The 23,693-nt window shown below is 42.4% G+C and overlaps 1 protein-coding gene across 1 annotated transcript; it reads right to left on the bottom strand.

Annotated features, from left to right (window-relative positions):
• Positions 1–1,374: 1,374 nt before the first annotated feature.
• Positions 1,375–14,460, bottom strand: LOC120678758 (conserved oligomeric Golgi complex subunit 3-like). The gene is made up of 25 exons (XM_039960073.1): positions 14,293–14,460; positions 14,084–14,167; positions 13,568–13,669; positions 13,418–13,462; positions 13,249–13,323; positions 13,055–13,150; positions 12,080–12,157; positions 10,478–10,563; positions 10,321–10,387; positions 10,172–10,234; positions 9,983–10,084; positions 9,766–9,870; positions 9,585–9,677; positions 8,986–9,074; positions 8,092–8,311; positions 4,978–5,061; positions 4,317–4,433; positions 4,176–4,208; positions 3,949–4,035; positions 3,800–3,862; positions 3,422–3,538; positions 3,047–3,139; positions 2,501–2,626; positions 2,305–2,405; positions 1,375–1,762 (listed from the first exon to the last, which is right to left on the bottom strand). The coding sequence occupies exons 1-25, from the start codon at positions 14,383–14,385 to the stop codon at positions 1,633–1,635; spliced, it is 2,349 nt and encodes a 782-aa protein (XP_039816007.1). The 5' UTR covers positions 14,386–14,460; the 3' UTR covers positions 1,375–1,632.
• Between the last annotated feature and the right edge of the window lie 9,233 nt (positions 14,461–23,693).

Genomic DNA, 23,693 nt, shown 5'->3' with positions numbered 1-23,693 from the left:
GGAGGGTCCGCGAAACCCGGGTAGGTGGCCGGTTTTGAGAAAACCGTCAAAACCTCACGCGCGGGAAGATTCCCGTCTCCAGGCCGTGGCCCTAGACGCCGTTCCCGCCTCGGCCTTCTGACGGCCCTAGACGCCACCCGACGCCCGTCACCTCCTCGCCCGCAGCGAGGCCCTATACGCCGTCGATGCCCGTCGCCTCCGTCAGTCCCGAGACCGACGCCCGTGCCTCCACGACTTGGCGTCTTCAACCGCCGTCCGCCTCCTTGGTTTTGTGGCGCAAACCAAGAAACCCACTTTCCGTCGCCGCTTGCGTCCTCGATCCAGGAGTGGACGCCACAGCTGCCGCCCGGCCCGAGCTCCTCCACGGCAACTCACCGTCGACATTTGATGCCCGTGTACCTGCAATCCAAGGATCAAGCGCACGATCACACCGCACGATTGACAATTCACTCATCACGGGCATGATAGAGTACTCAACATTCCTCATGTATATATTTAAAAAATGCAACAGAATTTTGTTTCTCAAGAGAAAAGAGAAAAAATCCTGAATCCCGAAGGATAAGATTTGCATCCTCCTCTGCTCTCCTCTCCACTCCTATATTCTGCATTGAATTCTTTTCAAAATATATTCTGCATTGCAGTGCATGGTGATCTGGTCCCAGCAGTGAGATGCCCCAGCTTGTCCCTCTCCACCCCCAACCTGAAATATCTCTCACGCGAGCCAAGTACGAGCCAGCCAACACCGCAAAAGTCACGATGCCACGTCTAATCCCATCATAGCTCCATCCGTCCATGCATCCAAAATACGCCGGCCCTACGTGGAGGAACGAGATTCCCGTCGATCGTGATGAGCGGACTGCTACGCGTACAATGCCGCAATGGAGCTTAAAAGAGGATACAAGTCATGTAATCAATTCAGCTAGAGATCCGTTCGTTAATCAAGTCAGCTAGAGGTCCGTTCGTCAAAAGAGAACCCTCGTGCAGTCCAATTCAGCTAGAGATCTGTTCGTTAATCAATTCAACTAGAGGTCCGTTCGTCAAAAGAGAACCCTCGCGCAGTCGTGCTCACACCTTAGCTTCTGTGCCTAGGTTTGAATTTTGAAACGAAGAATTAAACTGATCAGCGCTAATAATGTAGGAGTATTACCGGAAAGTCGGCGTCCGATCAGTCGATCACCCCGGCCAGCTCGGCTGACGGTGACCGCGGGCACGCACAACCCGACGAGCCTTGCGCTAAAAGGAGGGTCCAAAAGTGACCTGAGGAGAGCCCCAGTGCCGGTGGAATTTCAGGCCGAAGGGTGTCGACCCTGCTTGTCATCTCATCCCAAGCCGAGCGCGCGAAACGAAACAAGCAGTTGGAACCAACCATACGTGTGCGATATACAGAGATCGCCATATATAGGGGGATACGCATTCGAACTCCCAAACCAGAATAATGGTACAGCAGCCATTCGTAAAAGCTGTCCAGGATGTCTCTTTGGTTCCATCTCCATTTCAACATAAAACAAGGAAAATTTACAGCACCAACCTGGTAGAGGTTGGTAAGTGTGACAACAACTTTTACATTGGTTATACTCGAAGGAACTGCACTGCAATCTCCGAAGGGACTTGAGGATTGCAACTGTATACATGCTACAAAAGGCTGTCGAGCTGAGACTGCAAATAAGGTATCGGCAACATACCGATGGATTGCATTTCCTCAGTCGAGTATTCGGACTTCAGAAGGGATTGCAGCTGTATATGAGCCTCCACTATATTTGTCCTGAGATGAAAGAGAAAGGCGTAAGAATAAATAAACTGGTAGTTAGAGACGCTTCTCTGGGTATTTTAATACGCCACAGCTAGATAGTTCTAGAAATAATAACGGTTATTTATTCTAGTTGGTTAGTTTCATTCATACGAGTACAAACTAATATTTCTGTCTGAAGTGCAGTTTCCCCATGCCAAACTTATCTATTACAAGCTATTCATACTGGCATAACACCAAGTAGCTATGCACAGGCCATATCATATCACATTCTAAACCGCAGCAACTTGCCGTCTACAGTTCAACACATTAAAGATGACCCAGAATGTAGATACTGTAATTGGTAGACCAGAACTAATATGTTTAAAAACATTTGGCTTTATTTTTAGGATTTATACAAGTTAGACCTTTTCATGCTGAATTATGAACACGGGAAAATATTATGCTGATGTTGGCCGAACACCAAATTCTCGATCTAATCTTGTGAGCTCTGGGAATTCCTTGAAAATTTCAGAAGGCAAAAAAAGTGTATAGATGTGTGGGATGGATATCCTTACTTGATAGGTTTGAATAAGATCATCCGAGTAGATGGATTTTGCAAATACAACCTCATCTTGGTCATTACTTTGGGCAAATCTTGTTGAATAGCGGTGGCAACCTGTTTTACGGGAAAGAAACTTTTCACAATTAATATTTGCAAAAAGGAAAACACATATACTCTTGCATGATATATTGAAGAATTCGAAAAGGCACCTTTTGAACCAATTCAGCAACTTTATCAGGAGAAGCAAAAGCTTGAGTCTTCAGGGGCTTGGCTAGAACAGAATCCAACTTCTGACCCTGGCTACCAGAGGACAATGCAACTTTGACGGCAGTTACCTGCCACATATTCATGTCATGACCACATTAGAGTAAAGCAGACAAAAGATACATGAGAGTTACATCTTAGTAGGCATTACAATTGCTGCCACCATACTAGTTTGTTTGTTAGCATAGTGCTCCATGTTACCCCTGGTATAGAATGCTACCTGGCAAGGGACTTTCCAGTAGTACATGGGATAGTCAAAGACCTAAAGGAGGCTCGGGCAAACTATAGTTACAGAAGAACGAAGTGCTACGCCTCAAAGTTTGCTCTTAGTAGCACGCAACTAACAATTTTCTGTGCCTTCATCGGTTGTTTGGATAGTAACAAACACAGCAACAGTTCAAGACGAATTACAGGTGCTATTGAAAGTCAGGGACATTAAAGAATGCCTCCAAATTATGCAATAAGGTCTGCAGAATGCTAGACGTGGCTACCTTGGTAACAAAAGAAAGCATTGGGTCCACCACTAATTTAGTGATGGACATTATAAACTCTTCACAGGTAGCTTTAAGGCTTTTCTCCAACTCCTGAAATAAAACAGCAATAGCGAAATAAGCCAAAATCAAAGGAAACTAAGTGAGCAATTAAAAAAACAATAAAGCCTGTCAGATAAATATCATCTACTTCATCTGTTTAGCAAATGTCACAACTTAATTAATTCCATTTCAGTAGCATATGCAGAGTACTGTACATGGAATGCATGCACATATCTAGACTTATGGAATACTAAATCTGTAGGAGAACAAAATAAATGGGTATATTCAAATTTGAGGCTGAACCACAAAAAGGCATCAGGTCAATTTAGTTACTTTTCTGGCATCAATTTGGTTCTCCAAAACGCGAGGAGAAAAGGTCCTAGCTAGTGATGTTGACCTTGACCAATCAAACAATGAGACCTGACCCCTGAGAATCCTTCTTAGGTAATCCTGCAAAAATATTAATTGCTGTGATTAGCAATCAGAAAGTATCTATTCCAAATGAAATGCATTGACTGTACGGTAGCTACCAATCAAAACTAAAAATGTAAAGAAAGAAGCAGATCTAAGGAATTTTACTTCAGAGAAACCAAAATTATGAGAATGAACAAGAGTTATATGTAAATCTAGAATGTCAATGTTCCCATGCAAACGACATGCAAGAAATAAATGATTAATATTCCATATGGAAGGAATAAAGTTTGTAAATACCAACAAATGGGAGAAATCCAGCTCCTTGTGCGTGACAGAGAACTCAATATCAAATGGAGCAATCTGAAAACATTTATGGCACCGCATGAGTTGCGAGATGAATTAACAAATAAGATGATTTTTTTTCATAAGGGTAGACAGATGGCCACCTGTTCCCTTAGAATGAGGAGGTGCTTAATCAGAAAAAGTTGGCCATCCATGGGAGCAGCTTTCTTTGAGATGACCTTGCTTGCACTCTTTTCACAACATCAATAAAATGTTTCAGAATAATAAACAGTAAGACGATACATCATAGGAAAAACAGGAAGTAGTGTGTTATCTTGATCCCATGGGAAACAAGAAAAGGGCAAGTTTGGGTAGAGAATTGTATACCAACCTGAAGAGATGTTGAGCAAACCTCTACAGCTTCCTGGTGTCAATCAGATTAATCTCTCTTGTCAAATTAAATGAAAAGGGAGTGACCAGTAAATGGAAGATTTAGTGACACAAATGGTCTTAGCCTAAAAAGGTCTAATACCTGGGCTAATCCAGTGAAGACAGAAGGCTCTAAGCAGCGATATAGCTTTGATAGGCATGAAACTGTTTTCTCCAATGGTCTGTACCATGTCACATATATGTCTGAGTTGTCACCAACCTACAGAGTGAAATAAATAGAACAAGTACTAAGGACCATGTCCTATCATAGAAACAGATGTAACCACAACAAACAAGTGTCATTTATGCAGCATATATGTTATACTACTCACTCCTCGACATCATCTTCAATATTGCACTTTGACTAACAATATGTATAACAATATATTATTTTTGATAGAAAGAGTTACATATTATGAAAGTATGTTTCATGATGAATCTAGTAAAATAGACCACATGCTATCAATCTATATATTTTTTAGTTATTGATTGAAATAACTAAATAGACAAAGCTAGATGGACATATATTTGAGACTAGAAAGGATTAATTAGTGGTCAAAGTAGTGTCTTATTCACTGTGCTCCTGTCCAAAATGATACGCATTTTTGTGACTCAGGAGGGAGTGGCACTAGTTACACACATGAGAAGTTAGAAAGGAAACATGTCCATTAACCAAAAAAAAACTGCATGTATTTGAGTATGTAGGAATATATAGAGCAAACATGGAAAGAATCAGTTGTGACTAAAGTGACAAGCAAACTAACAGTAGAACTTGAAGACGTATCAACAGATCGCTCAAGCTTTCCAGGATAATCAAGATCTTCATCAGAAGGGCGGAAATTTGCAATCTGATAAGAAGGGAGATAATAAAAGTTAAACAAAAGTTTAAGTTAATTAAGAAAACTCTAGCTGCTCAAAGCCCTGACCAGTTATTTGAGGGATAATGAAATTGAAAGAGCTACTCCCTCCGTCCCAAAATACAAGTCATCCTAGGAATTCTAGGACAACTTAACAAGAAGGTAAAATGACCATGTTTGCCCCTATATATGTCATGGGTAGGAAGTACTGTTCACGCCGTGAACAGTAATAGGTCTAGGATGTTAAGAAAGCTTAGATTAGCTTGGTTTGTTATTTCCTTAAATTTAGAGATTGGTTTCTTAAGGGTTAAGTCAGGGTTTCTTAAGGGTCAAGTCAGCCCATCTATATAAGGATGGGATTGTATCTCTTTTAATCAAGCAATGAATTATCAACCAATCTAATCTCTTTCTATCTCTTCTAAACAACCAAGCCTGCGGTAGAGGGGAAAACCTCGCCGGAGAAGACATAGATCGCGGCCATGAAAAGCATAGCCTAGGTCTAGTTATCGTCATGGACCCAAGGTTCATGACAACTTGGTATCACGAGTCTGGCGATCCTCGCCTACTTGCTCCCGCTCACCATCACCACCATCCGCCGCCGCCGACCACCCTTTTCGCCGCGCCAACCACCCCCTCCAGTTACCCGCGCCGACCTCCCCACTGCCACTTAACTTCAATGGATTTTCCTAAATTTAATGGGAAATCTGATCCTCTGGCCTTCATCAACCAATGCGAATCCTACTTCAACCGGGAGCGCATCATGGAGGAAGAAAAGGTATGGATGGCTGCCTGTAATTTGGAAGATGATGCCCGGGTTTGGTTCCTCCAAGTCCAGCAGGATGAGGGCACCCCGGCGTGGCGCCGCTTCACCAAGCTCCTGCCCCTGCGCTTTGGATCGCCTCCGAGCTGCAATCTACTTCATAATGTGTCCACAATGCTAGATCGCCTAGCGTCAGAGCTCCTCCAACTCAGCGATCAGATCGAAAGATCCGATCGCAGGCGTCGGGCGGCAGTTCGCCTACAGGCAGCGGCACGTGGACTCTTGGCACGCCGGTGGGCACAATCTCTCCGTGAGGAGAAGTGTCTGGCTGTGTGCCCATCAACGGAGGAGCAGGCAGCGGTGCGCCTACAAGCTGCAGGGCGAGGTTTCCTTGCCCGACGGGTGGCGCGGAAGATGCGCATGCTGCTCGGCTCATCGCTGTCGTACGTGTTCATCCACTCGGCCTCGCCCATACATCCTGTGGCTCCAATTGAAGTGGAGGTCCGAGTATGGGGACTTTCAATGCAGCGAACGCGCAACGCCGTCCAGCAACAGGCATCGATGGCTATGGCCGTCTCGTTTGTTATGGCACCCGCCTTGGTGCTGGACAAACCCAAAGCACGAGTGGGCTGGTACACCCTCCACCCTTCAGCCCATATGAAGCCAGCGGATGCACTCTTCCCATGGGATCCAGGAGAAACAAGCATCACGTGCAGGTCAAAGCTGCCATGAAGGACGGGAGCCATGGCCTCCACCAGACCACCACAGCTCGAGGGCGAGCTGTTTTCGAAGGAGGGGGGAGATGTCATGGGTAGGAAGTACTGTTCACGCCGTGAACAGTAATAGGTCTAGGATATTAAGAAAGCTTAGATTAGCTTGGTTTGTTATTTTCTTAAATTTAGAGATTGGTTTCTTAAGGGTTAAGTCAGGGTTTCTTAAGGGTCAAGTCAGCCCATCTATATAAGGATGGGATTGTATCTCTTTTAATCAAGCAATGAATTATCAACCAATCTAATCTCTTTCTATCTCTTCTAAACAACCAAGTCTGCGGTAGAGGGGAAAACCTCGCCGGAGAAGACATAGATCGCGGCCATGAAAAGCATAGCCTAGGTCTAGTTATCGTCATGGACCCAAGGTGTCAGTCCATGACGATAACTAGACCTAGGCTATGCTTTTCATGGCCGCGATCTATGTCTTCTCCGGCGAGGTTTTCCCCTCTACCGCAGGCTTGGTTGTTTAGAAGAGATAGAAAGAGATTAGATTGGTTGATAATTCATTGCTTGATTAAAAGAGATACAATCCCATCCTTATATAGATGGGCTGACTTGACCCTTAAGAAACCCTGACTTAACCCTTAAGAAACCAATCTCTAAATTTAAGGAAATAACAAACCAAGCTAATCTAAGCTTTCTTAATACCCTAGACCTATTACTGTTCACGGCGTGAACAGTACTTCCTACCCATGACAATATATTATCTATATTTGGCACTAATTGATTCTTGCATGCGCATGCACTTTCTATATAGGGTAGGATGACTTGTTTTTTGGGACAAATTTTGAATCCTAGGATGACTTGTTTTTTGGGACGGAGGGAGTATATTATAAGGTCAGGTCCAACAATGTTTTTCCAAACAATTCTTGGAAGTTCGCCAACTTTCAGGCAGGCTAAACCTTCAACACAGTATCCAGACCCTTTAGGGTCTTGTTTGCAGGGGGCTGAAGCTTACTCTTACATGCCATGAAATCATGTGTGCTGGAGAGTATCTTAAGGGTGTCATCACAAATGTAGCTTAAGCATCTCCAATTAACTGGAACTTGAGGGAACTCTGCTTATATTATAGTCCAAAATAACACCCTCCAAAGATCTCCCCATTTCTTTTCATTGGATAGTGCTAACAAATATGCATGCTCTTCAGTGCATTGCATAGATACATGGTCATACGTGGCGACATGTATACTCAACTACTCATGTTTACACAGATAACTAAATGAGAACCAAGCAATTCAAATGATTACTGTATCATTACTCATTAGTAACCATTTTGATCACCAAGCAGGTTCTCACATGATGTTACATCAGAACATTGCAGATTCAAATGCAACAACATAAGTTTACATGGCACTTGATCTGAATACCAAGGAATAATGCTCGCCCTATATATGGGTATAAATATAATGCAACCATGTATGTAGCAGCCAAAATAGAATGGTGATGGAAAGACATAGTCATTAGTCAATATATGGACACACAGAATGATACCTCCTCGCGGATATGAGTCCGAGCACAAAATGCTAGCCGCTCATGAACATCAGCAAGTATCCTTTGCAATATCGGACGGAGACCGGCTATTGATTCACCACGTCTACTTAGTTGTTCCCCCAGCACTTCAACTTTCAGAATATCAACAAGTTCGCAAAGAGAATCAATATTTCCTTCATATATCAGTCTAGGCCTCAGAGTATCATACAAATATGTGCACCTGAACAAAAATAAATCATTAATTTTATTGCGTAAGACAAATGATTAACAATGAGCATTTAGATCACGCAACATCACAAGAGGCGCATGAGTTTAATTCTAGTCCTACATCATGGGTCCATGATTATATTGTCCACCACCGACTGGAGAAGCCTCCTACTTGACTAGCAGGCCCAACCGGGTCTGCTAGTCAAGTAGGAGGCTCCCTCCATTCGGCCCGTACACGGGAGAGTGGGGGACTGCTGTTTGGTCAACGACACTATAACAATGTTAATTACATTTATCAAGGGATGTTAACACTAATAGCTTCCCACAGGATACAGCCATACTGATTAAGTGATTACGCTAATTTCCAAGTATGAAATGGATGAAATCTTGTCCAATGTGATCAGACAGTTCAGACATGATACTGAAGTTGCAGTATAAACCTGTGCAAATTGACAACATCTAAAACTGTATACAAAATGTACCTAGGTTTTATGAATTGTTATGTTGACGATCTGTTCAAAGTAACCCCTAGCTTTTAGGATATTTTACAGGTTATCGATCTGTTCAAAGTAATTGGGCTTGGAGAATTTCACAAACTAAATACCTCAAATAAAAGTAAGTTCCACAGCATGACAGCATATACAAATAATGAAACAATGAATCATGATGGCGAACAAATTAACTTACAGGGGGTCCATTAAAGGAGCCATACTTGAAACATCTGCAGCAGATGATGGGAAGAAGTGAGCAAAAAGCTGCTGCTCAAACTGGCATGCCTGACAAGCAACACTAAAACTAGTAAATATGTTTTTCTAGCAATCAAACAGAAGCAGCGATTCATAATTAGAAAAAGAAAAACAAAATACATGTGGATGATGCTCAGCAGCTGGCAAAGTACCCCGTTCCAAATTATAGGTCATTTTGGCTTTTCTAGATGCAAGATTTTGCTATGCACCTAGATATACACTATGTCTAGATACATTGCAAAAAAAAATATGTATCTAGAAAAGCCAAAACGACCTATAATTTGGAACGGAGGGAGTAAACATGTACTGTGAACATTAAATATTAGCCAGTACATATTAGCAAAGCAGAATGAATCAACATTTTATTTGAGAGTATTATGGTAAAAACTTGCCAGTACAGCTAGTTACTGAATTTCTTTTGCCTTTTCAGTGTGCTATCATGTTTTCTTATACTATCATGATTGCAACTTGCAACTTCCAAAACAACATTTCAATACAAAGATGAAATATAAAACATGAAGCTAGAAAGTATGCAGTTACCTCCATCAGATAGGCACAACCAGACCTTGTTAAAGAAGGTAAGGCCTCTTTTCTTGCAAACTCCGAGATTCGTTGCTGCACCATGCCTCGTACCTAGCCAGCCATATCAAACTGCTAAGGCTTAAGAGACAACTGAGTAGCAGTGGAAACAGAGTGCAAAGGAAATACTCTTGTAACTTACCAAGTACAGCCGCTGCTCGCAAAATAAACTGTGACACTCAGAAAGAATCTGTGCATACTCCTTCCTAGAAGATCTACTTTCAATTTCACCTAATATTGGTTTAAGCTGATTGACAAATGTATAAGAAAATCTATCAGAACTGCAATGTCAGATCATAGTAGATACAACATAATTTGTTAACATCAATGTCCAATATCATATAATAAAAAAATTATACCTCACTAGCAGCTGCCTTGAAGCGAACATAGATAAGAGATGCCTCCACACCCTCGGTGACAATGTTTTTGCCAGAATCGCTACCTCGAATTGCTGCTTGAACCTGCAAGGTTCAACCGAGTATAAGTATCATCTATGGCTGTCTATTTACTCAATTTTCTAGTACCAAGGAAAAGAAACTGAGAATCACCTGGGATGAAGCACCTTTAAGTACTGACAGCACATGTGAGCGAATCATACCCAATGCACGGGACTGCATGCAAAGGACAAAATAATTATCAGGTCTCTATTTTTGGGGGGCCTATGAATGTAGCTATTGAATCACTAGTAGTCATTTACTTGAAGTTGGCGAAACTTGACCAAGTAAACAGCAGATTCAGCATACTGTGGGTTGTTTTCAACATATCTACGATTAGCAACAGGGGAGGTTGCATTAGCTCTGGAAACCTTAGCACTAGAGTCAAACATAAAGCATTATTATGCAGCTACTACTTACGAGATGCAATCATCAAGGCGCTTCAACAATGGGAGAAACTGTTCATTTCTGATGTTTATATTTTGAGAATAAAAGCTGCTTGAGACCTGTAAAACAGAAACAGATAGTTAGCTCACAGTGATGCACACATGGCAAAACTAGGTAGTTATGCTAATTAATGACAAAGCAATTCAATAGGATTTACATGTCATCAACTACAGAGTGGTTATGTTGGAAAAGCTGTCAATGACTTCTTTTGTTATTATTCTACATGCTTTAAGCCTAATTAATCCTGATATTTGGTCATTTGTGCTCTTCTTTTCACATCTCGGTGATTCTGCCACCCAGGATTGATCAGAAACCTATTTTATAGTAATTATTGCACTTACTGGGCCTAGGATGATGATGATTTGATCCAATGACCTCTTGCTATGGTCTCAGAAAACTTCGACCAATATATATCCTCTATAGTCAATAGATGTGACTGTAAAATAGTGCAATCATATTTAGAGTTTTACTAGGAACCCCAAATTTACTGGTCAAATTTCGATCAGAAGATAATGTTGAAATCAATAACTCAAACCTTCTTTTTTTAATGGAACATGTATAATAAACTCAGTGTTATATTGGCATTGAACTATTTCAGTAGCAGAAATGCCAGCACGAACTTTTCATCCATTATGCTACACTACATTTGCCGCTTATATGTTTGAATCTCAACATGCTGCCAGCGGCAGAACTACAATGATTATCAGGGTCAGCCAACCCCAATGGATTAGGAAATTAGCTATCACTGTTTGTTACTGTTTTCTAAAGGCAAAGACCCTAGCATGCGGTAGGAAAGACCCCGTCCCCATTTTCAGCTGGCTTCACCCTGCATGCCGCAGTTTTAGGTGCCTGCCTTTCTCTGTTTTGCATGTTGCTGCTGTTAGTAACAGCACACAACTAGCTACAGTTCACATTTTTATCAAAAGAGAACAAGGTCAAAAGTGGAGCACCAAAGCTAGCATCATGCTTAGAAATAGCGGACATTTTTCCTCTACTTAGGGCGGGGAATCGAAGGCCGGGAACAGAGCCCAAAATAAGCTCTTTGGGACCCTTCCCGCTTCAGTTTTCTTATCTTTTCCAGGAAGTATAGCACAGCATACTAGAAGTTGAGAAGCCTATTCATCAACTGAACACGTTCTAATATTGAAGGTATGGAGTATTTTTAACAGCATCAAGAGCAGGACCTAGGGGACACATACACACAACAGATAACAATACAACATTAACTGTAGGTTGCAATGCAGGGTGTTAGGGATACAGTTCAGAGCATCCATGAAAGTTAAATAGACATTACTGAAAACAACCAAAATCAGTTTTGGTGTTTTGCACGAAACAACCACAGGCCTGCCATTATTAATACAAGTGTAAAATTTTTTACATAGTTAGGTTTGTTAACTTCCACAAAAAAGTAGAAAGATAAACATTTCCATATTTTTTTTGTTTACATAGTTTAGTGTATTCGTCACAGGGGCGTGAGCTCCAGAAGCAATTGAATGAGAATTGACTTGATCTGACTTCTTCATAAGTACAATAGAAAATCTTTGTAAGACACCAATTAGGGTCTCCAAACCTTACATTTTCCAATTCGTCAAAGTAGTTGAGCCTACTTCGAAGTGCCTCTGCAAACTCAATCAGCCTTTGTTTCTCAACCAACTGCATCATCAATAGAAATAACATTCAATCAGGACAGGAACTAGAAAGATTGGTTAAAATTATTTTTTGCCACCAAATATACCATTCAATATCTATGAGGAATTAACATAATTGTTTAACTCAAAGAAAATCGTCATGAAACAGCCATCTAAATAGGCTAAATGGCCTTTTAAACGGACACAGCTGGCCACCGTGTAGCACTTAAACAGAATCGTGGATCAGAATGCACTTGCTACAAACTAAAAGAGATGTGAGCTTTTTTAAGTTTATTTTTAGGTTATTGAATATGTAGGCTGATGACCCGTACAGCATTTCCCCATGATGTTAAGAAAATTTATGCCTCAACTGATTTTGTGGATGTTACACATAAGTTCAATAAGGCCACCCAGAAAATAATAAGGTGTGTACAACTAATCTCCTAAGCAATACCCACGCAGCAACAAAGCTACAAAGTGTATAAAAAAATGGCCTATCAAATGAAATGCGAGATGTGATGTAAACTTCCACCACCCAGGTTCAAATCATCTTCAACTTGAATTTGAGTGCCTATTTCTTCTTATTTACAATTGAACCTAGTTCCTCCTAGGTTGGCTAAGTTTTTCATCTGAAAGACTACGAATATGATTGAGCTGTGAGACCCATGTACGACTTAGCATAGCCACAGCTGCAGAAAATATGTACTTCCTTGGGCTAACTTGACAAGAAACAAAGCACCATTATTGGTTGGAAGTGGAAAATCGTGAGCAAGTCAGATGCATAGCACTGCTCTCTTTTTTTTTATCGTTTCAAGATGTCTTATGTGCACAAGTTGTGTAGAACAGATGGTTCTCTCTGGTGGATGGATATTTCACTATTAAGAGTCAAAGTACACTAACACAACTACAAGAATGGACATACCAGTTGGTCGCAAGCATCATGCAAAGTTTTAGTCTTCGTGGCAACACTCGAATGCAAGGACTGCAGTTCTTCAAACAAGTTCAATGTATCATCAACCTGTACAGATGCACTTCAAAAGGTCAAAACTAAAAGGGCAAAGGTGTATACGTCTGTACATATTTTTTTCAACATAAACGAAAAAAATGCAGCCTTACTTGCTTAAGAATGCCGTCACATATGTTGACACGCTCCTCTAATGTATTCTCATAGAGGCGATACTTCTCCTCTGTCTGTCAATAAACAATGCCTCGAGAGTGAGCAAACAATCTTATCACAATCTTTCTTTTGCCAAGAGAAATAGTGACATTAAAGTATTAAACAAACCTCAGATTTCATAGCTGACTCCAGTTCTGCAAACCACTTGTAGAACTACATGAAATTTTTTTTTGTAATTTCAACATTGCATTGTCGGTGATAGTTACAAGTAGCACTACAGCCATGAAGCAAAAGGTTAAGGAACAGAAGAATGAAAACCTGATGTGTATTCACCAAGACCGCATCCATTGCACCAGCCTCCTCCAGAGAAGACTCTTTCTCTGGAACTGTCACACCTCCATCCTTCCCTGAACTCTTTTCCTGATATAAAAACCCAGAAAACACATTTAAGAAACTACATATGAACTATACTAATCTAAACCAGAAAAAGGAACAGTAAAACAGGGCAAATATATTGTTCAGTAGGAGCCATTCAATGAAATTACCCTACAAGATCGAACATGTGCTTCGAATCACATGCAGAAATTACAGTGTAGCATGTGCGCTAAATCTAGAATTAATCCCAAGTTCCCAACTCCACAAAAATAAATCGCTTAAACCCTGCCTGCATTGCCAACTCAAACCCCAACTTCACGGGGTTCCAGTGCAGCCTTGCACAGAATTTACAGCACAAAGTAGCCCAAATAACATCCCCACGAAATCCCAACATCCACAGATTAAACTAAATATTGCATACAAAAAAATGCAGACAATTCTCAAATGGTGGGGCCTCACCAGGTTCGCTGGGAACGGCCGCTCAGCGACGGCGTGGGAAAGCGCGGCGATCGCGGCCTTCTGCTGCTCCGTGAGCGGCGCATTCTGCAAAAGGCCCAAATGAAAAAATGAAGGGGAGGGATCAGATCCACGAAACCGGCGATCGCACCCGCGAGATCTCGGGACCGGCCACGGCCAGATCTGCCGGAGGCGAGGGCGCAGCGACCAACCTGCTCCCAAGTGGACGCGAAGTTGTAGCCCTTGGATACCGCCCCCGACTTGGGCAGCGCGGACGCCGCTGCCGTCGCCGGTGTCGTCGCCATGGGCGTGGCTCCCGCGCGGCTCGCGTCAAGCGGAGGGAAGCGGAGCAAAGTGCGGGATCATCAGGCTTGGAGTAACTGTGTGCGGGCTCACCCAGCTAACGGTAAAGGGACATGGGCCTGTGTGGGCTTGTCTGTGCTGCAGCCCGTAAATTAACGAGCTTGTCAGTTGTTCCAAGGCGGGGTGATATTAGAAGGAAACAAATCCTATTTATCTTTCGAAATTATAGGTCGAGTTTAAGTTTCCATCTTAAATTTAAAAATCAGATATTTTGCCTTCTCGAACTCCGAAACCGGACATATGAACTTCTTGGGTGGCTTTATTAGTGGTTTTCCTCTTTTTCTTTTATGTTTATTTTGGATAAACCTTTGAAAAATTAAAAAAAATTAAAATGATCAAATTTTGTTGGACTCCAATGAGTAGGCATATGCAGTAAATATATGATATGATATAATTTAATTAAAATTGTATTTTTAATTTTAGATATATATTTTGTATAATTAATTCATATCTACATCTTCCGTGGTCAAATTATAGTAAATTTTTATGATGGTATAATAATTAAATGATCGAGCTATAGTAAAAATTTCATACTCATTGGATCATGTATGCCTGAGTTACAGATTCATGAGTTTAATTCCAAGCTATACCAGACTCTTCAGTTTGTCAAAAATAAATGATCCAATGACCATGAAATTTTTACTGCAACTCCATAATATAATTATTATCCCACCATAAAAATTTGACCATAATTGCACTAAGCAAGATGTAGATATGAATTAATTATAGACAATTATATATTTAAAACTAAAAATATAAGTTTTACTAATTTATATCATACAATATGTTCAGTGCATAAACATACTCTTGTGGAGTCCAACAAAATTTAATTTTTATTTTATGATTTTTTTTTGTGATTTACTATGATTTTTTAAAATTTATTCAAAATAAACATAAAAGAGAAAGAGAAAACCACATAGAAAACCATCTAGAGAGGTTGTTGACGCAAAAAATCAACGCACTGGAATCCGAGGGCGAGTGTTCGCCGAGTCATGGAAAGTCAACCAAGCGTGCCAGTCAAATGACAAGGGAGAAAACAAAGTCAAATTCGAGAGCGTATCGGCTGGGATTCCGAATATCTCTCAGATGGGCGTATCGGCAAGCTTTGCCGATACTGTGGACGACAAAAAGATATTAAATACAAGTGCGTAGTGAACGAACGTATCGGCAGGATCAGCCGATACACTAAACGACAAATCCAGTTTTTGGACAGCCGATCGTGTATGTATGACAAGATCTAAGCTACGAATGTGTAACTTAGATGATGTAAAACTAAAAACAGATCTAAACCGGCTCTTGAGATAACAAAAGTGTCACTCCAAAACCTAAAGCCGATCTAGTGTGTTTTTAGATGTGATAATGGCCAAAAAGCATAGAAAAACCTACAGATCTAGCTGATATCGATAATTGGTGAATAAATCTAGACGAGACGACGGCGATGCGCCCTGAAGTCAAAGCCTAGATAAACTCGGTAACTTTTGAATAGATTTAAACAAATCCACAGTGATGTGCCCGGTAGCTAAAGCTCAAATATACTCGGTAAAACGAAAACTCACCAGCAAATCAAGTCGCTCGAATGTGAGACGTTCTTGATCAACTTGAAAGAACTCGTCGAAAAAAGAAGAGAAAATGCGAAGTCGCCGAAAAAATGCAAAGGAATTGTAAAGTTTGTTGTATTGGATGTGTATCAAGTTTTTCCGGTCCCTTACAACTCATATTTATAGCCTAGCGCTATCGAGTCCTAGCCGATTACGGCAAACATTACTTGACCCTAAAGAAAAGACTATTTAAAAGATAAATTACTTAAAATATTACAACCGAATCATCAAGATTTTCGTAGAGTCCAGAACCTCTTCTCCTTCCTTAACTTCATTGGTAACTCTCCATCGACTGAGCACCAGAGCTGGCGGATCAGCATATTCGTAGAATATTCCTCTGGTCCATCGGACGGACTCCATCGGCCGATCCCAACCCTATGCATCTTTTGGTTTCTTCCAAATCGGCCACCTTCCCTTCACAAAAATCACCTTCCTTGACACGTGTCAAAAAATGGTGTCAACACATGCCCCCCAGTTTCGGAATAATTTATTTTGTTCCGAAACTACTCCAACCGGCATTTAAAGTCATTCCTCGTACTTCGTGCACACGGCTTGCCCCGTACAACTAGGTAAAACTCTTCTTTGCCCTAGCCTTTCACCTTCCGTCCGCACAAACCTAATGCACCGATTCATCTTTCGTCTTTTCACTTACCCAGACTGGGCCATAAATATCACCTTCCGTCCTTGTATCGGCAACAAGTCTCCATTAGCTACAGAGCCTCCTTTCTTCTTCTTCCAGCAAAAACCCTAGGTCTTCCTGTAGCAATGGCGGGCGTCAAGCGCTCCGATGAAGGTCATTCTGACGCTCCTCCGGCGATCTGCCGCCGTTTGGGGTAAGGCCCCTCTTTTCATCTCTTAATTACCAAATTCTTGCCTTGTTTTGATCTCCAATCTTTGCACAGCAACGACACCTCCACTTCTTCAGACTCCTCCGGCTCGGAGGGGCCCCCCTTCCATGGTGTTCCTGAGAGCACCAAAGAATTCATTCGCCAGCTCCTTCGCGAGAAAGATGAGGCTCGGGAGAACTACTCCCAAGAGACCATCAGGTCTCAGCGCCTCGTCGCCGAATTGGAAACGGCGCAATCCGATCGGGCAGTCGTCCGGGCCCAGTTCACCGCTGCCGACTCCAGGGTTGCCTGTAAGTTTTTTTTCAAAGCATTGCCCTTTCCTTTATTGAACTTTTCATCTCTGATTCCTTTGCCTCAGTTCTGGAGTCGCAGGTTCAAGCCCTCCATGCTGCAGCCGCCACCGCGACCGGATCGGTGAACGCTCGCGGTGACACCGTCACCGCCCGTCTGCAGGACATCCCCAACCGCGTCCGGGAGGTCGCCGGTCATGGGGTTCGCCGTGGCGCCACTGTGGCCCTCGCCACAGCTCAGCTCGAGTCCGGCCACGACTTCTCGCAAGTTGAACCGGCCCACTTCCCGCCGGGCAGCGAGGACTGGTTGGCTTTCGAGGATCTTGCCGACGACATGAAGATGGCGGCTGCTGCCATTTCTGAATATGTTAGCATAGAGGCGATCATCGGCAACGTTTTTGCCGATGACTAGATTTCTAGGAGTAGCATCTTCTAGGAATATCCTCTGCTGTATCGGCCAGATCATCTGATCGGCCCTTTTGTAAATAATATTACCAATAAAGTATTTCTTCTCTCTACATACTTCCACTGAATCCAAATGCTTTGGAGTGTGTAGATTTTTTTTGCACTAAGGGCGATACATATCATATCGGCCATAACATCTTAACCGATAACTCAAACCAATCGGCTATGCATCAACCCAAACGCTAGGGTAATACTTCTTCAAATATTTTCCGTTAAGAGCCCTAGAATATTTTTCCCCTTCGAGTGTCTCTAAAATATAAGCATTGCCAGGAATGCATCTATTTATCTTGAATGGTCCTTCCCACGTTGGCGACCATTTGCCGAATTTTGAACTCTTTTTTCCTATCGGCAGTATCAACTTCCAAACCAATTCCCCTTGCTCAAAGGTTTTGGCTTTTACTTTTTTATCATACCATCGGCTAACTCTGACTTTATTTGCCTCAACATTTATGAGAGCCTTCAGCCGATGACCAGCCAAATCCTCTAACTCATCTTTCATCAGAGCAGAGTATTCATCGGCTGTCAATTGATTCTGAAATGCGACACGCCGTGAATCAAGTTTCAACTCCCATGGGAGAACAGCTTCATGTCCGTATACCAACTGATATGGAGACACCTTTGTAGCACCCTGACAAGCCATTCTGTATGCCCATAAAGCCTCATGAAGCACAATATGCCACTTTCTAGGATATTCATCAATTTTTCTCTTGATCAATTTTATGACCCCTTTATTAGATGCTTCTGCCTGACCGTTAGCTTGAGCATAATATGGAGAAGAATTTAGCAATTTAATCCCCATTCCAGTAGCAAACTCCTCAAATTCATCTGACGTAAACATAGTACCCTGATCGGTCGTAATGGTCTGTGGAATACCAAACCGATAGATAATATGTTCTCTGACGAATTCAATCATCTCTTTCGACGTAACATTCTTCAGAGGAATTGCTTCAACCCACTTGGTGATATAATCAGTGGCCACCAAGAAAAACTTATGATCAAATCAATTCCCCATCCTCTAAACGGCCACGGCTTGATTATGGGATTCATGGCTGACGCAGGAACTCTTTGCACGCTTCCAAACTTCTGACATTCTTGGCAACCTCTATAATATGTGAAGCAATCTTCCAACATCGTCGGCCAAAAATATTCGTTCCTCCTGATCACCCATTTCATCTTATAGGCCGATTGATGGGATCCACAGACCCCCTCATGAATTTCACCCATTAATACCTTAGCTTCTTTTTTATCGATGCATTTGAGCAAAACTCCATCAATCGTCCGATAATATAAATCTTCCTCCAACAATACATATTTGATTGCCTGGAATCTGATTTTTCTGTTCACTTTTTTGGATGGATCTTTCAAATAATCAATAATCTCTTTCCTCCAGTCATCTGCTGTTAATTCCAAGGCCATTATTCCTTCCATCGGCCGATATCCTGAAGCATGCTGAGCTAGCCGATTTGCATCACTGTTATGAAATTTGGGAATATGCTCGATGGTTACCTTCTTGAATTCTTTCAGCAGCCGGAGACATTCTTCATAATATAATTGTAAAATATCATCTTTGTATTCATACTCCCCAAATAACTGGTTGATCACCAGCATAGAATCTCCAAAAACCTCAACAACATCGGTTTTGATCTCTCGAAGTAATTGAATTCACTTGAGAATAGCACGATACTCAGCTTGATTATTGGTTGCAGATGCTTCAATCGGAAACGAGAACTCAAAATTTGCCCCCGAGGGGAAATCATCACCACACCAATTCCAGAACCGTTCCCACACGAAGATCCATCAAAGAATAAAGTCCAAGGAACAAGATCTACCATGTTCAGCTCTGGTCCACAATGTTGCACAACAAAATCGGCTACGGCTTGACCCTTAACTGCTTTAGCCGATTCATATCTCAAATCAAATTCTGACAATGCCAAAATCCATTTTCCTATTCTCCCTTTCAAAATCGGCAATGAGAGCATATATCTAATAACATCATCTTTGCTCACAACAACACATTCAGCCGATAATAAATAATGTCTAAGCTTGGTACAGGAGAAGTATAAGCAAAGACACAATCTCTCGACAGGAGAATACCTGGTTTCAGCATCCAGCAAATTTCTACTCACAAAATAAATAGCTCTTTGTTTTCCCTCAAATTCTTGAATCAGGGCCGATCCGATAGCACGCTCATCAGCCGATAAATACAATTTAAACGGCTTTTGCTTTTGGGGAGGAACTAACACCGGAGGATTTACCAGATAATGTTTGATTTCATCCAATGCCTTCTGATGTTCCTCTCTCCATACAAATTCCTGATTGGCCTCAACTTCAGCAAAGAACTGAACGGCTGAATTTTTCCCGACAGATTAGATATAAATCTTCGAATAAAATTAATCTTGCTGATCAATGACTGAAGTTCAACCTTCGTCGTAGGGGCTTCAACTTTGTCGATAGCTGATATAGTCTTCCGACTAATTTCAATTCCTCGTTCATGTACCATAAAACCCAAGAATTGGCCAGTTGATACACCAAAAGCACATTTGTTTGGATTCATCTTCAAACCATGTCTCCTGGTGCATTCTAGAGCTCTACGCAGATCGGCCAAATGTTCTTGGTGCCCCTTCGACTTCACAACCACATCATCAATGTATATCTCCACAATTTTGCCGATGAGTTCATGAAAGATATAATTCATGGCTCTCTGGTACGTAGCACCGGCATTTTTAATCCGAAGGTCATAACTACCCACTCGAATAAACCGAGATGTCCTGGACATTTGAACGCAGTCTTGTGGATGTCTTCTTCTGCCATAAAAATCTTATTGTATCCAGCATTGCCACCCATAAAACTGATCACTTTGTGCCCAGCAACAGCATCTGCCAACATATCAGCTATTGGCATAGGGTAACCATCCATCGGCATAGCTTTGTTGAGATCTCTGAAATCAATGCACACTCGTAGTTTGCCATTCTTCTTGTAAACAGGAACCACATTAGAAATCCATTCGGCATAACGACACTGCCGAATAAAATTAGCTTCAATTAATCATGTAATCTCGGCATTTATATCTGGCAAAATCTTAGGATTACATCGCCTCGCTCCTTGTTGATATGGTCGATATCCCGGTTTTATAGGCAAACGATGTTCCACAATAGATCTATCCAAACCAGGCATCTCATAGTATTCCCAAGCAAAGCAATCTTTGTATTCTTTTAATAAACTCTTCAATTCTTGTTTGTATTTGGGATCCAAATTGGCACTAATAAACGTCGGCCTTGGTCTATCACCATCTCCAATATCAATTTCTTCTAGTGAATCAGCCGACGTAAACCTATGCCCCAACTTCCCTTCTTCCTCTAGGAACTCATCCATCAAGAACTTTCTGAAGAACCGACTGCTTGGATCGGTGCGGAACTATTACTGGCCGATTCACCATCGGCCTTAGCCTTGACACGCCAGACTTGTGATTTGACTCCTTTCTTGTTCAGAGTCTGTTCTTGCTCTTCTTCAATGATCTCTAGCTGGCGTAACCTCTGAACACGTCGCTTCTGAGATCTGGTCAAACCTCCTGGGCACCATTGAGATTGATCCGTGCGATCAGGTTCACGTTCTGGATCTCTCCGCATCGGCTGATCATCTTGTACTCTGTCATCGGCCATCTGTTCTAGCCGATCGTGTACATGCACTCTTATCCCAGCAGGATCACGTAGCATTGTCCTGCCCCCCAGTCGATCATGCACTGATACTCTTTTTCCTAGCTGATCATGCACAGGAGTGCGTTCACACCGATAAGGCTCATGACGCGACCATTCATATGATCGGCTGCCTTGACCATTGCATTCGGGACAATCGTATGCCGATGGCAATGTCAACCCTTCTTCCCAGCAGTAGACAAAGAAAGGACACCTCCAATGATCTTACTCGCGTGGCTCCTCTTCTTCTCTACGCTGCCGCCTTTCACGATCACGCTGAAACTTGTTCAACAGCATTTGAGACGTTACACGTCTACGTGGTGCCGATGAACGTTCAGCATCCCTCATCGAACCCTTTCCTTTGACCTCATCGGCCGCTATCTGCGCTTTAGGATCAACAGCTCCAGATTTCTTGGCCGATAATGACGTCAGAATCTTAGCTTGACAAGAACCTTCATCTCTAGCCACATCAACCATGTTTGTGGTGAAAGGATGTCCGTCGATATTCATCGTCTTCTTGGGAGCCTCAAATTTCAACCTCCCTTGTTCGAAAGCCATCTGAATCTGCTGACGGAATACCTTGCACTCATTTGTATCATGCGATGTGGCGTTGTGCCACTTACAATACTTTATATTCTTGAGCTCGTCCTCTGATGGAATCTTGTGATGTGGATTCAACTTGATCAACCCTTCCGACAATAACAAGTCAAAGATCTTGTCGGCTTTGGTGATGTCGAACCCATATGACTCAGGCTCTTTCTTTCCAAACGGACACATCACCGGCTTTTTACTATTCTGTATCCACTCAGCCGATGCGACCGTTTCTTTCTCCTCATCAGACTCATCATTAGCAGAATATTCCACATAGTTGATCTTCTTCTTAAAAGGCTTCTTGGACTCGTAGGATCGAGTCTCTTCTATCATCCGACTTGCGATCTGGCTAATACTTTCAAACTCCTGTGATGCATATTTATCTTTAATGTGTGGCAAGAGTCCATTAAATGCTGCATCGGCTAACTGCTGATCGGACAGAACCAAACTGTAACATCGATTCTTGATATCTCTGAACCTTTGGATAAAAGCAGGAACCGATTCATCATTTCTTTGTCTCAAGCTGGTCAAATTGGTCAACTTAAACTCAGTAATCCCAGAGAAGAAGAACTGATGAAATTGTCTTTCTAGATCGGCCCAATATAATATGGAGTTTGCTGGCAAAGTGGTGAACCAAGTAAAGGCCGATCCAGACAAAGACAAGGAGAACAAATGGACTCTGAGTGCATCCTGGTTGCCCACTTCTCCCAACTGTAGAAGGAACCTATTAACATGTTCCATCGTAGAAACTTCTCCCTGCCCTGAAAATTTTGTGAAATCAGGCATCTTGTACTTGTGTGGGAGAGGAACCTGATCATAAGCTGGAGGATAGGGAGTCTTGTACATAACGGACTGTTGTTTTGGCCTCAAACCAAACTGCTCCCTCATCACTTCAGCTATCTTCGTGCTCCAATCAACTTGCGGCTCAACTATTGGCATTTGCTGAGGGGAAATCGTACTCGCTGCATTGGTCATCATCGCAAAGTTGTTGAGCTGCATGGTTCATCGGCTGTCTAGCCGATTGCATCTGTCGTGCTTGCTGGGACATCTGATTAGGTATCTGCTGAGTCATTGTCGACTGTGTAGCTAATGGGTTAGCCGATTGTTGACCAGTGATATCCATATACGGCACATTGACATACCGTATCTGTCCAGTTGCTTGATCGTGGAATACCCAGTTGATTCCCTTCTGATGTGGAGATTGCGACAATAACACTTCTGAAGGAGACTGGGGTTGGAGCAGGATAGCAAGACGCTGCTGTGGGGTCATCGGCGGTGGCACCGATGCATTAGCTTGTGCCATCTGTTGTGGACTCCATGCGCCTTGTGCATTTGGCTGAGTTGCCAATGCATCCTGCCGTGAACCCATCGGCTGAACGGCCGATGGATCAAGCTGAGAGGCTATCGGCTCAGAAGCTGATGCATTAAACTGCATCTTGGGTGGCGTAGAAAAGAAATCCGGATGCATACCATACCCAAAAGCAAGATCCCATCCTTTAGGAAATACAGATGCAGATCCCCCTTGCACAGTTGTAGCAATCGGTGGCGTGGTTGAGTAGATAGGATCTGTCGTACCCGCCGATGCTGCAGAAGTCATCTGGGGTGGAGTTTGACTGTTGCTTGTTCCTGCCTGGCTATCTTGAGCCGACATGGCTGCTGCCATAGACACCTCCAAGGGAGTATATTGCATCTGATCTGGTTGTATATAAAAAGGACCCATGCACCCTGGTAACGTGCCTTCAGCAAAAGTTTTGTGCACTGTGTTG

Source organism: Panicum virgatum, chromosome 6N (assembly GCF_016808335.1).
Source record: "Panicum virgatum strain AP13 chromosome 6N, P.virgatum_v5, whole genome shotgun sequence".
NCBI classification, from domain to species: Eukaryota; Viridiplantae; Streptophyta; class Magnoliopsida; order Poales; family Poaceae; genus Panicum; species Panicum virgatum.
This window is presented reverse-complemented; position numbering and strand designations above follow the sequence as displayed.